The sequence below is a fragment of the Mytilus trossulus genome, chromosome 14 (genome assembly GCF_036588685.1).
Source record: "Mytilus trossulus isolate FHL-02 chromosome 14, PNRI_Mtr1.1.1.hap1, whole genome shotgun sequence".
Lineage (NCBI taxonomy): Eukaryota > Metazoa > Mollusca > Bivalvia > Mytilida > Mytilidae > Mytilus > Mytilus trossulus.
In genome coordinates this window covers 9,725,795-9,743,540 of record NC_086386.1, presented here as the reverse complement: position 1 = coordinate 9,743,540, position 17,746 = coordinate 9,725,795, and the positions used below count along the sequence as shown (strand labels likewise).

The window sequence follows — 17,746 nt, the reverse complement described above, 5'->3', positions numbered from 1 at the left end:
CAGACACATTGCTAGTTAAAACAGGTGAGCTAAAGGTCACACAGCATTGAACTTAGAGTTTTACTGATTGACTTTATTGAAATGCATTCCTTATACTGTGGATTCATTATTATTCGTTGGATACCAATTTTCGTGGACTTCGTGGGTACAGGAAAACCACGAATTTAAATATTCAACGAATACCACATTTTATATAGGCTTGTATACAGAATTCGGCAAGACCAGGAAATTAAATATCCACGAACATACAAGTTTTCCTTAATCCACGAAAATTGGTACCCACGAAAATAAATGAATCCACAGTAACATATGACCATTGATATGTTTACTGGTAAGTCGACATAATCCTTGATTATCTTTTTTTAACATGACAAATGTTTACATGTTCTGGCAACACCATGGGTGCCACTGAAAACATGATCTCCAGATACTCTTTGTTGCATAAGTTTACATGTTCTGGCAACATCATGGGTGCCACTGAAAACATGATCTCCAGATACTCTTTGTTGCATAAGTTTACATGTTCTGGCAACACCATGGGTGCCACTGAAAACATGATCTCCAGATACTCTTTGTTGCATAAGTTTACATGTTCTGGCAACATCATGGGTGCCACTGAAAACATGATCTCCAGATACTCTTTGTTGCATAAGTTTACATGTTCTGGCAACATCATGGGTGCCACTGAAAACATGATCTACAGATACTCTTTGTTGCATAAGTTTACATGTTCTGGCAACATCATGGGTGCCACTGAAAACATGATCTCCAGATACTCTTTGTTGCATAAGTTTACATGTTCTGGCAACATCATGGGTGCCACTGAAAACATGATCTACAGATACTCTTTGTTGCATAAGTTTACATGTTCTGGCAACATCATGGGTGCCACTGAAAACATGATCTCCAGATTCTCTTTGTTGCATAAGTTTACATGTTCTGGCAACATCATGGGTGCCACTGAAAACATGATCTCCAGATACTCTTTGTTGCATAAGTTTACATGTTCTGGCAACATCATGGGTGCCACTGAAAACATGATCTCCAGATACTCTTTGTTGCATAAGTTTACATGTTCTGGCAACATCATGGGTGCCACTGAAAACATGATCTCCAGATACTCTTTGTTGCATAAGTTTACATGTTCTGGCAACATCATGGGTGCCACTGAAAACATGATCTACAGATACTCTTTGTTGCATAAGTTTACATGTTCTGGCAACATCATGGGTGCCACTGAAAACATGATCTCCAGATACTCTTTGTTGCATAAGTTTACATGTTCTGGCAACATCATGGGTGCCACTGAAAACATGATCTCCAGATACTCTTTGTTGCATAAGTTTACATGTTCTGGCAACATCATGGGTGCCACTGAAAACATGATCTCCAGATACTCTTTGTTGCATAAGTTTACATGTTCTGGCAACATCATGGGTGCCACTGAAAACATGATCTCCAGATACTCTTTGTTGCATAAGTTTACATGTTCTGGCAACATCATGGGTGACACTGAAAACATGATCTACAGATACTCTTTGTTGCATAAGTTTACATGTTCTGGCAACATCATGGGTGCCACTGAAAACATGATCTCCAGATACTCTTTGTTGCATAAGTTTACATGTTCTGGCAACATCATGGGTGCCACTGAAAACATGATCTCCAGATACTCTTTGTTGCATAAGTTTACATGTTCTGGCAACATCATGGGTGCCACTGAAAACATGATCTCCAGATACTCTTTGTTGCATAAGTTTACATGTTCTGGCAACATCATGGGTGCCACTGAAAACATGATCTACAGATACTCTTTGTTGCATACGTTTACATGATTTGTCTTGTTCAATCATTAAGATTGCTGTGAAATGTTATGTGCACTATTTATTGTCTGTCATTACTATTTTTAATTCATTGTTCTTCCATTTATGAATTTTTAAATTGTCTGCTTGTTATCTCATTTTCATCGTATTTTCCCTCATAACTTTTCTTAACTCTTTGTTAAAACTATAGAATCTACATGTTGATAGAGTCCTGATACAGAGGACTAAACAAATTAATACAGTGGCCTTCTTAGGAACATTCAATTGTTGCTTATAATAACCTGGGTAAATAAAGTGAAAATTAAACAACGTAATACTGTAGATATATAATTTATGTTGGTATCCTTTGTTAAAAAGAAGAGAGTATACATAACAATAGTGCAGATAAAAAAATGTACACACTTTACTGATGTAATCTCATTGCAATTTATACCATAAATCTCACTATAATACATAATATTAATACAATAACCAAATATATATTTGCCGACTGCCCAACGTAATCTAGAGGACACCGAATTTATTACAAATAAATAAACATGACATGTGAAATATAACAGCATGTGTGATATAACCATACAGCATAACATACTGAGTTGTAATTAATAATTATAAATCATCAAAATTTCTCCATCCTTAACGATCCCGCCGGCCAGGAAAAACCAACTATGTCGATAGACGGCGTTGGAAACCTGTGTCCAAACCCTAACTTAGTCGAAAGTTAATATGCTCGAAAGACCGTTTCCGGAGTCATACTTGGACAGTATACTTAAAGATATGACATAAAACAAAACAAAAAATGATATAAAGTGAAACATGAAACAATAATACATTGCACAAACATAATAAAAACCCAATTAAGATCTAGATATGAAATATTAATGAGAAACGATATATACAAATATCGTTAAGAAACTTGACTGTATCAGTGTTGGGTAGAGAGTGATTACTCCACGGGATTATTTCCCGCTCATTTATTACATGTACATGTAAACATGTGATAATCACATGATTAATCAGACGGAACGTTAGTACAATAATTTTCCTCTATACTGCGAAACGCGGAAAATTATAAATCACACATATAGATGTTTTTCAAATACAAAAGACAGGTTGGTTTTTTCTCCATGTATTATTTTGTTTGTCATTTATATCCTAATCTTCATTTTCTGTAGGCTATTCGTAATTAACATTGACATATCTCAACACTTATTTCATAACAGTTAGACAAACAAAATTGTTCCTACTAACTTTACAATGTTTTTTCTATACCTATAGCAATAAAATGATGTTTTTATTCTTAAATTTTTCCACCAGTTTGTTGATTACATAAAAATAAATTGAATATCCAGTTTACAATTTACTTTTTGCATTTAGTTATTTAAATCTTTCAAGTATAGAATATTTTCAAAAAGAAAATGCTTTATACTTCAAATATCATTAAATTCTAAATCTGAATATTGTTATGAGAAAAAACATTATGATCTTTGGAATATATGATGAAATAAAAATCAATATATTGTTTACTGTCAACAAATTTGTAAATTATTTCAATAAAAACATGAGTTACAACTTTGAGGCATTATTGCCATATTGATTCAATAAAAATTCATTTTATTCATTAAAATAAAAAATAAATATGTATTAAAAACTGAAGTCAACAGGATTAAAAACAAACATTCATATGACATTTATCTAAAAACTTGCTTCAAAATTACACTTCATAAATAATTAAGTATACAATAAAACAAAGTTTTTTAATTCATTTTGTATTGTTAAGACAATTGCAGTTACAAGTACATAAGCATTTCTCTTTCTTCAAATTATTTTTTTTAAACAGGCAAAGCTTATATAGATATAAATATTTTTACAGTAATTATATATGTAATGCCCATATTTAATGTTTTACTTGATATCACACCAATAATATTTATACACTAAAGAATTCAGAATGAGGCTTTTCTTAAAGGGGCACTAGCTACGAGATATATAAAAAAATCTAAAGTAAGATTTTTTTTTTCAATCAATAATTGAAGTGAAATAGTGAAATAACAATTCGCTTTTTGCAGCCAAAAAAGTTCAATCTTGTCAAATTATGGTAAGAAACATTGATAATTAGGTTTTCACTTGCAAGTGAATGAGTCGACCTCTTTAAATCGGAATTCATGTGAACTTCAATTTAACCCCTAGCTAGAGATTGACAACATATGCATTGTATGTGTACTGGTTATTTAAAGAAAAAGAATGTCAACAATGAAAGTGAAACTACGGTAAATCATTTGATTTCTAATTGGATGCACATAAAATCATTCTTATACGGTTCAAAGCAATGAGAAACATATATTTTTAATCCATAAAATCAAATCAAACAGACCTATAAAAATCCAATTGCACGTGTTGGTTTAATCTATTCATATCTTTATTTATGTTTACATCGCTTTTATGGTCATCTGAGGTCAAATTGATAGTTAATTAGTTGGCGTCCGGTCTAAAATACACATGAAACGAACCTATATTTTATCTACCTCATGATCTGTAAACTGTTTATTTTAGACTTTTGATAGTGTGGATAAATGTTTTACATTGTCATAAATCAAATATGATAATTTGAGTCAAATTGGTGACCATGAATTTGACAGCTAGTGCCCCTTTAAAGCAGGAAACCTGCAACTAATGCTGAAACCCATTTATCGTTAGTCAAATTATTTGTTTTCATATGAAAATGTATATAAAATTGTTCATAAATGTATTGTCTTAATTCATGCCAGTCTATAAAATTTTCCTAAATTGTCAGTTTGATTACTGTTTCTTTTTTTTGCAATGTTTCTACAATTATTTCAGTTGAAATAAATTAATGTTGTCTAAGATGAATGTAATTTTAAAGCTTACACATTTTTGACTTTACTATATGAAAAGATATTTAGATTTAAATGTTCTACGATTGTTTCACCTAAGAACTGTGTAGTAAAACATTGTAAAAGCAGAACCAAATAATATTGTTCCTGTCCTACATATCATGTTAACATTACTTTTCATCAAACCATTGTAAAAGATTATATACTGTAAATTCAGTTATTTGGAAGATTTTTTCATTATTGAAAAAATTAAAACCATATTGGATTTGGAAAAATTAAATCTTGCATTTAAAAATTAACAGTGCTATTTGTATGTTGCATTTCCTGAAATTATAATAAAGATTTTTGCCATTTTTCAACAATCATGAACAAAATTTGAAATTACAAAATAGCTATGTAAAAAACTAACCCAAAGGAAATTATATATTGAACATTATTTAAATTCAAAAAACTTTCTGGCTATAAACAATGCTTCATATATTTTGTTTTTGACAAAAGAGCACATATAGGCTTTACTTTTTTGACACATTTTGATAGAGTACAGAATCAATTGCAATGTTTTATCATTCATCCAAGTCTTCATAATTTAATGCCTCATTAGGGAAGAAGAGAGTTTTCTTTTTATCTGACACATCCTCTAGGGACTTGTACGTCTGGTTCTTATCCTGGAGATTACTGGGTAGACATGAGATACTCCGTCGTGTTGACCGTCTGACTGGGGTGATGACCACACAGGGTGAGGTTCTCTTGACATCACTGGCAGACTTCCTTCTCCTGTAAATAGTTAATACACTTATTATCAACTTCAAAGATATTGTTATGGGTGGCTATAAAATTTAATTAAATAGTGCAATGAAATTATATTGAAGTATGTGTAAAGAAGTGTCTTAAATCTAAACTGGTTTATTTCAGTAAAAAATATATAAACTACCTAATAACTTTAAAAGAAATTATTGTTTTGCTAGAAAAACACAAAAACAATGATTTGAATCAAAAACAAAATAAGCGGTGAGCAAATCATTATGCCAAGGACAATTTAAGAATGCTGAGGAATTTGAAAATGAGTTTGAACCAACAACCTTTACACAATAAATTGCAAACAATGATAAAGGCAGCATAATAAGATGTTGAACAAATTAAGAGGATATAAACCTATACCTTCTTAATTATATGTGGATAAATGAAGATTGAATTCAAATTTTACAGCAAAGTATCTTTGTTTATAGTATATCATTATTCACAACTCATTGAACAGTTTTACTTTCAATCTTAGTGAGTGGGTTTTTTCCCCAATAATTATTTTTTGCATGCTATCATCTGATCTCTCAACTTTCAATCTCTTAAATAAAAACTTAAAGATTCATTATGTTAATTCAGAACGAAGGTTTTTCAATAAATGTATGCTCATCAAACATCAAATTGTCTGATGGATGAGAATGTATACTTACTTTTTAGACAGAGGAGTCATTTGTCTGACAGTATATTTAATAGCACTGGATTCAAAGATATTCTCTTCCTGAACATCTGCTGTACTTCTTCGTCTTGCTTTCTTCTCTCTCTTCTGACAAATGTCTTTAACTATGCTGGTCAAAGCTGTGGCTAATTCATGTGCTGGCTGCAAAAATAACTTATTTAATGACTACATGACTATGATGTGAAAAGTTTACTGAATTTTTAAAATGTTCTGATGATTAAAAGTTCTCATACTTCGATTGTATAATATATACTATAACTTCTTCATAACAAAATAAAAGAAAATTCTGATTTTCACCTATATTTTACACTTTTAATTTTTGATGCAGTAATGACCAATCAATCATGTACATGTACATGTACCTCTGCAAATGTTTCATATAATTAACATTCAATCTTATGGTCTTGTTTTGAATATGTACTTCCTCATACTATAACCTACAAAATTGTGTTTCCATAATGAGCAGATTAAATAATCATACCAGGATTAAGCTGATGACATCACCAGTATCAACATGATTCCAGAAAGGTGCAAAAAATCCAGGGAGAAAATAAAATATTCCTGTTCAGTGGGGTCTTTAGAAAGAAAAAAAGACAAATCATATTCCAACTTCATCCCTTATATATATCTCATGAGCTGTGTTAAAACTCTAAATTCTATTGAAGAGGAAAATTAAGGTAACACTACATCACCAAAAAGATGATTTTTTTTAGTTCTACTTTGAATCTTGTTGTATGAAGAACAAAAACTTGCTTCTTATTGATGTGCTGATATTAAGAGTAATTATATGTTGTGTCCTCCATTTATCAATTACAAACGGTGCAGTCATTATTCTTTGTTGGATACAAATTTTCATGGGTTTCGTGGATACAGGTGATTCACGAATTTAAATGTTCAACAAATGAAATTTTTATATGCATGTAGGTTTGTAGACTTCATCAAAACCACCAAATCAAATATCCGCAAAATGATAGTTTCCCTCATCAAAAATAATAGGAATCCAAGAAAATAAATGAATCTGCAGTAGATAATGTTAAGTTCAATTTTATGGGATCAACATGACATGACTACCATTTAAGAATTGAATGCTTCTTTTTGTAACTTCATTGGGGTTCAAAAGCGTTGACCAAAGTATATTATCTTAAAATGAGTGCAGAGTCAACACTTTTACAACCCTATGAACATGATGAAGTTATAAAAAGAAGCATTCAATACTTATAATTATATTTTTTAGCCTGTGCACTTTATTGGGGGACCTTGTGGCAATATGAGTGATAAATTATATTGTGTAATGCAATAAAATTGAGAATGAAATTGGGGATGTATCAAAGAAACAACAACCCGACCATAGAAAAAACAACAGCAGAAGGTCACCAACAGGTCTTCAATGTAACGAGAAATTCCCGCACCCGGAGGTGTCCTTCAGCTGGCCCCTAAACAATATATACTAGTTCAGTGATAATGAACGCCATACTAATTTCCAAATTGTACAAAAGAAACTAAAATTAAAATAATACAAGACTAACAAAGACCAGAGGCTCCTGACATTGGACAGGCGCAAAAATAGGCTATTTGCCATTTCCCATCAATTGACCCTGTTATTAGAGATCCCTATTTAGTTGTCTTCCTTATGAGGGACATTAATTTTTATTTACAATGGTGAGCTAGCAGAAAGAACAAATTTACCTGTGTGTAATGTGAGTAATCTTTAAAGTTTTAAATTTTTTTCTTGTAATTACATTAATTTGTTGTTATGCTAAATACTTTTGTCATAATAAAATGTTTTTCGTGAAAAATTAGTTAAACTGCCGATACACCACTTTCAATTTGCTATGCTTTGTATCGACAAAAGCCAATTTTGTCCAGTATGGAACCAGTCTACGATTCTCAAAGAAAATTTATTCGTTTAAAAAGTGTGTAATAATAGAATCAAATCAGTAATTGGCAAATGGACTATTGATTAAGGAAGAATGCAAGATTGCAGTGTAGCCAATCAAAAGAACATATTATAATGAAACATACATCTAATGTAATTATTGTACAGTGAAAATCTATAGAATAAGACAAAGTATGTACTGACCTGAGCTGAATTGACCACAGCTTCTTCATACACTTTCAATACTTCCTCCAAGTTCTCTCTTCCTTTCAAGACATTGGCTTTACAGATATAAAACTTGGCATACGTCTTTGATAACTGTACGTTCTGTTTTATAGAGTCCAGCCAACTTAGGATGTCTTCTCTTGGACAACCCTATAATAAATACATATAATTATAAAGTAAAAAAAACTAACTGGAAAAATTAGTAAAAGATTAAAAGATAGCATTTAAGTGGGATTCAAATTAACCCTTAGATGAAGGAGCTATTCTGACATGTTTGATAGTATTATAAATAGACTGTAGATTTTTAATGTCTAAATCAAAATGAAAATACTACTTTTTTTATACTCTTCCAAAATTTAGTTTTAACCTTGCTATTTTGAAACTTATAATAATAAAAAAAAAAGTATGTGTTTTACAAGGTGTGTAAAATTCTTTTATCTTAAAAAAGGATAACTTAGATTTAAAACAATGACTGTCATGTTATGTTGTATCTAAAGAAAGAGAATATTACCAGTAATCAAAACAGGTCTTTGAAAATTTGAAATAAATGAAGGAACTTCCGTAATTATTTTTTTTAGAAAATTAACCCATCTACTGAGACAAGCATTAAGCCTCCAACATAAACATATGGAATCCTCAAAACAATATGACCATGATTACATAGGGAAAATACCCTCCAATAAACTTACAGCCTCAAACAATGTTGTACATTCCTCTAACATGGAATCTAATTCTTCTAATGCAGCATCCCTAAACTGGTCCGCTAAGTTAACTGCTATATTATCTTCACGATCAATTGTCGCTTTCTAAAACAAAATGGTTTGATATTAAAATATCATACTTTTGATATCATGGATATAGTTGGATTAAATACGTGCAGAAAGATAGAGGGAATTATTCAACATTTTCAATAATATTTTTACTATATATTAGATTTTTGGGTGTTTAAAAAAAAACTGTATTTGATTTTGATTTGACCTAGTAACTAAAATATTTCATAATGTTATATATGTTTATTAAATATGTGTTTTCATAAGCATTAAATTTCAAATTGTTTAAACATAACTGAAAGAAATGAATCTTGGAATGAGCCTGTATACCTGTTCTGTAAGCTCCTCAACAGTTAGACTCCTTTTTATACAGGAATCAGTAACAGAATCTGATTTATTGTTGTCGTCATGGAAACACATCAGGTGTCGGAACTTGGAAGGGGTTTTTCCTTTAGACTTCAACCATTCATCAAGTTTGTTTCTGAAAAACAGAATTGCAATTTTAAAAAGGGAAAAAAGTTAAAACTAACTAAAGCATGAATTAAAATATATATATCAACAATCAAATCGGTTTACCCTTTGAACATAGCAGATATAAAACAATAAAAAAAGCACAGTAATCTAATGCATAAAAACTACACGTGACATTTATAAATGATTCTGCCAAGCTTAATACCAATCCAAGAAGTAAGAAATGAATTATGAGGCCCTTTTTTTAACTTTCAGACAGATCCTGGGGTTATATGAAAGACCAGATACATTAAAAGATCTCAAAAACATGTTTAACCCCACTGTATTTTTGCGCCTGTCCCAAGTCAGGAGCCTCTGGCCTTTGTTAGTCTTGTATGATTTTTAATTTAAGTTTCTTGTGTATAATTTTGATTTTTATAAATACGTCCATTATTACTGAACTAGTAACAATATTTGTTTAGGGGCCATCTGAAGGACTCCTCCAGGTGCAGGAGTTTCTCACTGCATGGAAGGCCCATTAGTTGCCTCAGACTGTTATTTGCTCTTTGGTCGGGTTGTTGGCTTTTTGACCCATTCCCCATTTCCATCCTCAATCTAACATGTACATTTTGTACCTCAAGGACATGTATGAAAGGCTCACTCACACATTATACAATTTTAAAAGTAGTATAGATTTTTTAAACATACTGATCTGCAAAAAGATATATAAAAAGCAATACAAACAATTTTTTTTTAAATGATAATAATGGTACGGGAAGGATTGTGTCTGATGTTCATATGATGAAATCATAATCTTTCAGTCAATTTAATTGAAGTCTGGAGCTGGCATGTCAGTTAACTGCTAGTAGTCTGTTGTTATTTATGTATTATTGTCATTTTGTTTATTTTCTTTGGTTACATCTTCTGACATCAGACTCGGACTTCTCTTGAACTGAATTTTAATGTGCGTATTGTTATGCGTTTACTTTTCTACATTGGTTAGAGGTATAGGGGGAGGGTTGAGATATCACAAACATGTTTAACCCCGCCGCATTTTTGCGCCTGTCCCAAGTCAGGAGCCTCTGGCCTTTGTTAGTCTTGTATTATTTTAATTTTAGTTTCTTGTGTACAATTTGGAAATTAGTATGGCGTTCATTATCACTGAACTAGTGTATATTTGTTTGGAGGCCAGCTGAAGGACGCCTCCGGGTGCGGGAATTTCTCGCTGCATTGAAGACCTGTTGGTGACCTTGTGCTGTTGTTTTTTTTTTATTTGGTTGGGTTGTTGTCTCTATGACACATTCCCCATTTCCATTCTCAATTTTATTTACAATGTACCTTTACAATTATATTAGTTTACGGTAACATGCTACCATGCTAATATCACCAATAATTGCTTACATGAACTTTAATTTTGAAAGAAAATATATTAGCATTAGGTTAACATCAGTTTCTGCATTTAAAGACTGGTTAAATTATGACCAGCTTGTTTCCGAATGCTATTATTATTGTATGCTGATATATTTGTAATGATGCAAATAAATATGTTAAACTATAACAATATACCTCATGACAACTTGTTCTTCATTATGACGAGGTTTCTTGGGTGAGTGTTTAGGTGTTGGTTGTCTGTCACTAATCACATTATCTACGGGTCTCTTTGGTGTCTTTCTAAAAGTACTTATATTGTGGTCCACCTGTGTATCTGGACTGATAAATCTCACACTTCTACCATGATCAGGAGTTTTACTAACCGTGTAGACTCCTTCTATATCTATACTAGCAAAACATGACTTTCTCTTCAGAATACTTGCTGGTTTGGTTTTTTTCTGTTCTTTATGAATATCTGAATGCCTTCTTGACCTCTGACCCACAATCAATTTACTTTTAGGAACACTTGATTTCACTTTGTTGTTATTTACACCAGAAGTTCTACGATGTGAATTCACATTTACTGAAGAAATGCTACGTCTTGATTTTACAGAGAAACTTTGTCGTGAATTCACATCTTTATTTGATACACTTTTTCGTGAGTTCTCATTATTAGATACACTTCTTCGCACATTGCCATTACTTGATAAACTTTTTCGTGAGTTTCCATTTTGATTTAGTTTTGAATTATCAACTTCTATTGATTTGGTAAGAGTAACGTGAAATTTATTATTTGATGTGCCTTGGAGAGATTTCCTGGGGTTTCCTGAACATGTGTCCGGAAGGGATTTCCTGGGTTTTCCTGCAGTCTTTGGCACTTTTTTAACATGTCCCAATGATTTCCTTACATTAAATGTTGAGGTCTGTACCTTTCTAGCTTCTGTCACTGAGCCTGCAGTCTTTCTGTTTACTGGAACAGTCTTAGATACCTGTATTACTGGAGAAGATTTTGATATCTGTTTTACTTGGACAGGCTTAGAAATCTGCTTTTCTTGAACAGGCTTAGATCCATGTGGTTTGTGTGTCTGTGTGTTTGTCACTAATTCTATAAAAGGTTTTTTATTTTCTTTACAATGATGACTGACTGTATATTGATGCTCAGTTGGTTTTACTCCTGTGAAACTTTTTTTCTTTGAACTCCATGACTTTTGACTAGGGTTTTGTGGCTTAAAAGTATCTACTTTACTTGAAAATTGTGATCTAAAAGATAAAACATTCATAGAACTGTAAAACATACATTTAAAATTTGGACTTAAAAGGGCATTTTTAAATTATATGTCACTTATTTCATATGTACACACAAATGTACATTGTACATGACCATGATGACTATATCAATGTATTTAATTCCTCATTATATAAATACCTACAAATAGAGTACAAAAGAAAGACATGTATTCATGTATGTACATATTCATGAAAGAAATGCATTTAAAATCCAAGGCTTAATTTAATCTAAAAAAAAAAACCACTAAATATTACCTGAGACACTGGCATATACATGTATTTATCCAACTACACTAAATGTCATTTTATTGTTCAGTTTGATTCTAAAGGTAGCAATTCCAATAACAACTGATATGCGGGTAAATACATTTGAAGAAATTCAATCTCAAAACGGAAACTTGTTTGAATGGAAGGGAGTTTTTAACCATTAACGTTCTCCAAGAAAGACAAGGTCATTTAAGTATCAAAGACTGACATTGAGTCCAACAATTTCTATGTAGACATAATACATAAAATAAAAACATGATTTAGTCTGCAAAACTTATTAAAATACTGGCAATATTTGTATTTTAAAAAAAATATTTCCCTTGGTACCTGTACAATTCATTAAAAGTTTTTGACGTTTTAGTTGTTTTTTTTTTACATCAGTTACAAATGTTAGTCATGTTAGTCTTCTTTTTCTAAGTTCTTAAAATAAAAAAAATGTGAACAAAATGATGAGAGAATGTGATAATACCTTTGATCTTTCTTCTGTTTTTCTTTCTCATCTTTATACTTTTGAAACTTCTGTAAATATGCATCTGCAAGCAGTAAATGAAAAGGTTTATGATTAAGGGACGACATCAACAGTTCAATGTAGGATAAAAAACTCAATTCACATACATGTAGTTTTTTCACTGACAAACTTGATAAAAAGCAAAATATATTTGATTTTTTATCTTTCAGGCCACATTTAAAAGAGTGTGTAATTATAATTTTCCGCGTTTTGAAGTTAGAGGAAAATTATTGTACTAATGGTTCTTTCAATATATGTATGGACACGTGATATTAATTGTAGTATTACGTGAATGGTCATTTTGACGGGTTTATTTCCCTATCAGACCATTCTCTCACCAACTTCGAACTGGTCAAGTTCAGATTTAATGTTGGTTCATTAATGTTTGATTTTTCTTGTTTTTTGTATTATATATTGGTATTTTTGTTTGCTGTTACACATTTTGATGGTATTTTGTTTATGTAATCATAAGCTAACTTTCAGTATTGTCCAAGTACAACTCTCGAGACGATCTCCCGAGCATTAGGGTTTGGACACAGGTTTCCATATCGACTACGGTTACTTGGTTGTTGGTTTTTCCTGGCCGGCGGGTTCGTTTATGACGGCGTCAATGTTTTCATTTGGTATTAAAAGCATTGTTTATTTACATGTATATGTATATAGATATTATTTGCATAAATAATATGTTTGTTATGATAGATTATAATAAAATCCGATGTCCTTCTAGTCTTGTGGGCGATCGGCTAGTCTTGTGGGCGATCGACAATTATAAATTGTGTTTGATATATTTATTGTTATACATAAGTATAGTGTGTACTGGGGAGTATCTGCACGGAAAGCGAAATAAAATTCCCATTTCAGGATGAACAAATGATTAAAAATATCTTGCACGTAGATCTTTTTACCAATTTCACGAAACATGGTGAGTAACGCACTTTTTTCACAGCTGCACATGAAATAAAAATAGCAAAACACGTTGCACAAAAATAACCCTTTACCTACCTCTTAAAAAAATGTATGTTTACCCACACCCCTACCCACGTTGATAGTGGGTCTTCCCATGGATAGACGCAAGTGCATGTGATGCATTAGGATGCACAAAGTCATACAGTTAAAAGTCCAAATAATTATGACATCTGGTAAGGCTATCTTAATACTTTTTTTTCCTGGGACAAAGGCATAAAAGACCGGGTTATTTTCATGTTTTTCTGGGATGCCTTCGTCCCAGGATAAAACTAAAATAGTATTGCCAGATGTTATAATTATTTGGCCAAACACAGTTATAGTCTGCACAGTCTGAAGTCACTTTGGACACAGGAATCGGAAGTTCTATCAATAAAATTCTGTAAAGTCGACTATCAATAGAGCTCCTGTGCTTTTGAAAGATCAATAAGGAAATGAACTAAAGAGAGTGCAACCAGTAATTTTTCAAGTTTTACTCTATTATACCTTTTTTACTCGATACTGCAGACATTATTCTTCAGTTGTCTTTTTCAACAAGGCAACATTGTTTTTGTTTTCTTGTTTTGGGTGATTTGAGAGATGGCGCACAAGCTCTGATTGGTCAATGAAATTGTAATACTAAAACAGGAGACGGACTAGATATGAGTTTCCGTCATTCTTCTTCTTCCAAATACGGGACTAGACTCCTAGGTAAGGAGTGTAAAACTTCCCATTCATCATTTCTGTAATCGAATATAATTTACATCTGTAACTCGCTCAATTGGAGACCCGGAGAATGTCAATCAACAATTATTACCACTTCATATGTGAACATTACCACTTGTTCTTCTTCTTTTGTATCTCCCTCCTTTTGTAGGAGAACCACCGTCCTTGTGAAACGGCGTAGACTTTTAAAATCCCAATCTGGTAGATTCAAAAACACTATACAGTAAAAACACTATAATTCTAAATCAAAATTAAGTCAAATTTTTTTAAGCAGCAGCCACCATTTCAATTACTACATGAGTGATCATTACATATGTGAAGAAACTACAAAAGAGGAAACGTACACAAGTGTTTACAGTGTCATTTTGGGACACCAAGGATTTGTATAGTTAGATCCTTCTTAACCTAATGATACCGTGTGATAAGATTTACATTTGTGTGTATATATATAACTATTCCGTAATATGTGAGTGTTTTATTATGATGTCTTTAGTCCTTAGTAAGTGTCCCCAAGGATTTGTATAGTTATAACTATACAAATCCTTGGGGACACTTACTAAAGACTAAAGACATCATAATAAAACGTCTTTAGTCTTTAGTAAGTGTCCCCAAGGATTTGTATAGTTATAACTATACAAATCCTTGGACGTCTTTAGTCTTTAGTAAGTGTCCCCAAGGATTTGTATAGTTATAACTATACAAATCCTTGGGGACACTTACTAAAGACTAAAGACATCATAATAAAACACTCACATATTACGGAATAGTTATATATATACACACAAATCATGTAAATCTTATCACACGGTATTTACATTAAGTCATTAGGTTAAGAAGGATCCCTATAATCGCTTGTTATTTACATTGATTCAAGGAATATCTGTCACTACTGTTACATCTTTTAAGTCATTCACAATAGCTCCTGCCCATAATCTGTGGTAATTACGAATTTTCGGCCAATATAGTTGCTCGCTTTTGGTATAGTTTGTAGCATAAGCCTCTTGAGATTGTTTCTATCCGAGTTTTCTCTGTATTTTTGAGAAAGTGGAAAAACGAACAGTCAATGATCAATCTAGCTAAATACTCGTTGTTATTGAACAATTCATGGAATAATGTCTCATCATTCTCTCCTCTCAAGCATGTTTTGACAAAGGTTTTTAACTCCTGCAAAAATGGTGATCTAGTTGTTTTCAGCACTGTGCATTTAATCAAAAAGTGAATCATATCCTCCGTCTCAATATGACATAACTGACAAATTGGTGACACTTCTGACTTTGAATGTTTTGCTTTTGAACTTTGCAGTACGATTGTTCCCACTGCAATTTTGGCTTTTAAGTGTGCCATAATTATTGCAAACGGTTCATTACCACAGCTTGTCCAGATGTTGTGTGGTTTTTCTGGTACTGTAACACTTAAGTTCAAATATTTTAAAGTAGATTTATTCTCTGCTTCTTGTTGTAGAGTTAAAATGAAATGACTGCTAATTGTTTGATTGACCAGCTTGTTCCAAGTTTCTTTTATTGGTGGGTTGTCAATGAGATCATGCGGAGAAGGTAAGTTATATTGATCCGCAATTTCGGCTACTTTTAGAAACCAGATTGATTTCATGGCAAGCTGACGGATCGCAATATCTTTTTCCACTGATTCGTCGTTCCTGATGATATTCCCGAATGTTTTAAGGATTTTCTTGTGAATTTCACCTATGATAGGAATTCGTCCTAGTAGAAAGAGAGATGCTGAGTTGGCTGATCTTATTGGAAGGTGTTGAATTTGTTTCACGAGTTTCCTATGGTACACCTCTAGTTTCTCCATGTCATTTCTTGAAATGTTTATTACATCTAAGCCATACAGCAATCTGGGTATCACATAAATCTGAATAAGGTGTGCTGAAACATGTGGATTTACACCGTTTAGCCCGTGGAGCCCTGCACCCATTAGAGAGTAAGTGGTCTTTCTAGCTGTAATCACTCGCTTGCATATCACCTCTTTTGAGCCTGATTTCGATGTAGAGTCCCTTTCAATTCCTAGATGCATAGCTGATTCAGAAGTTGATAAGTCTTTGTTGTTTAGTGACCATGATCTATTTTCTTTGTCGTTGAGTACTAGAATCGTCGACTTTTGTTCACTTAGTAAATATCTCTGTTTGTTCGCATAATATGCTTGTACGTCTAACATTGTTTGGAGCTCAGTGGGGCTCTTCGATATGAAGGTGACATCGTCGGCCACAGTTGGGATGCCGCAGTAGGTACATCCAATATATGCCCCCAATTGTATTTTCTCAAATGTCTTTAACAGTTTATTGATAAAAAATTTGTAAGCAGTGGGTGACCATACGACTCCCTGTCTCACTCCTTGTTGTTCTTGGGTAGGTCTTGAGATGTTTCCATTCCATTTTATTTTTGATGTAACTTCCTCGTACCAGTTTTTGAAGAATAGCCAGTTGTCCCCATGTAGTCCAAAGTTATACATTTCTCTAAGTAGACCCAAGTGCCAAAGGATATCAAACGCCTTCTTGGCATCCATAAGTGCTATATACAGGCTTGAGTTTGACTTGTTTGCCTCTGTTATAAGCTCTGTGAATATTAAGGCAGCAATTGCAGGCATTTGTCCTTTGGTAAATCCTTTCTGAAGTCTACTTTGTTGTTTGTTTATTGAATCTTGGTTGTTTTGAAGATGTAGCTTCTCAACAATTTTTCCAATGAACATAGTGATGACAATTTTTCTGTAGGAGTTTGGATCCGTTTTCTTTTTTCCTTTATTCTTTTTCAATATTGGACAGGCTATTCCACTCTTTAGTAAAGATGGGATATCAAGATTTTGAAAGATGAAGTTGATGATATTTGTCAAGATATAAATGAGTGTTTGTCCTCCAAACTTAACATGTTCAGCGGTGATGTTTTCTTCATCTGGGGATTTTCCATTTTTGAACGATAGCACAGTTTTCTTTACCTCTTCCGTTGTAGTTACTGGTATGTTATGGTTTTTTGAATGTTTAAATAGTTCATTGAGACTTGTGATGTCTCGCTTTACATTTGTAAAGTGATCATTGTCAAAGTTCACATTTTCACATGGTGTTGAGAATTCTTCAAAGTATTGAGCGAATGCCTCTGTAATTTCAATTTGGTCATTCAAAAGATTATCTTTAAATATCAAAGATGATCCTGAGGGGTTC

At 32.4% G+C, this 17,746-nt stretch overlaps 1 protein-coding gene across 1 annotated transcript; it reads right to left on the bottom strand.

The window, feature by feature from the left end:
• Nucleotides 1-2,904: 2,904 nt before the first annotated feature.
• Nucleotides 2,905-14,513, bottom strand: LOC134697353 (cytoskeleton-associated protein 2-like). The gene is made up of 8 exons (XM_063559577.1): nt 14,356-14,513; nt 12,868-12,931; nt 11,040-12,104; nt 9,354-9,504; nt 8,943-9,059; nt 8,233-8,403; nt 6,127-6,293; nt 2,905-5,452 (listed from the first exon to the last, which is right to left on the bottom strand). Exons 1-8 carry the CDS (start codon nt 14,378-14,380, stop codon nt 5,242-5,244), a joined length of 1,971 nt encoding a protein of 656 aa, XP_063415647.1. The 5' UTR covers nt 14,381-14,513; the 3' UTR covers nt 2,905-5,241.
• Nucleotides 14,514-17,746: the final 3,233 nt, after the last annotated feature.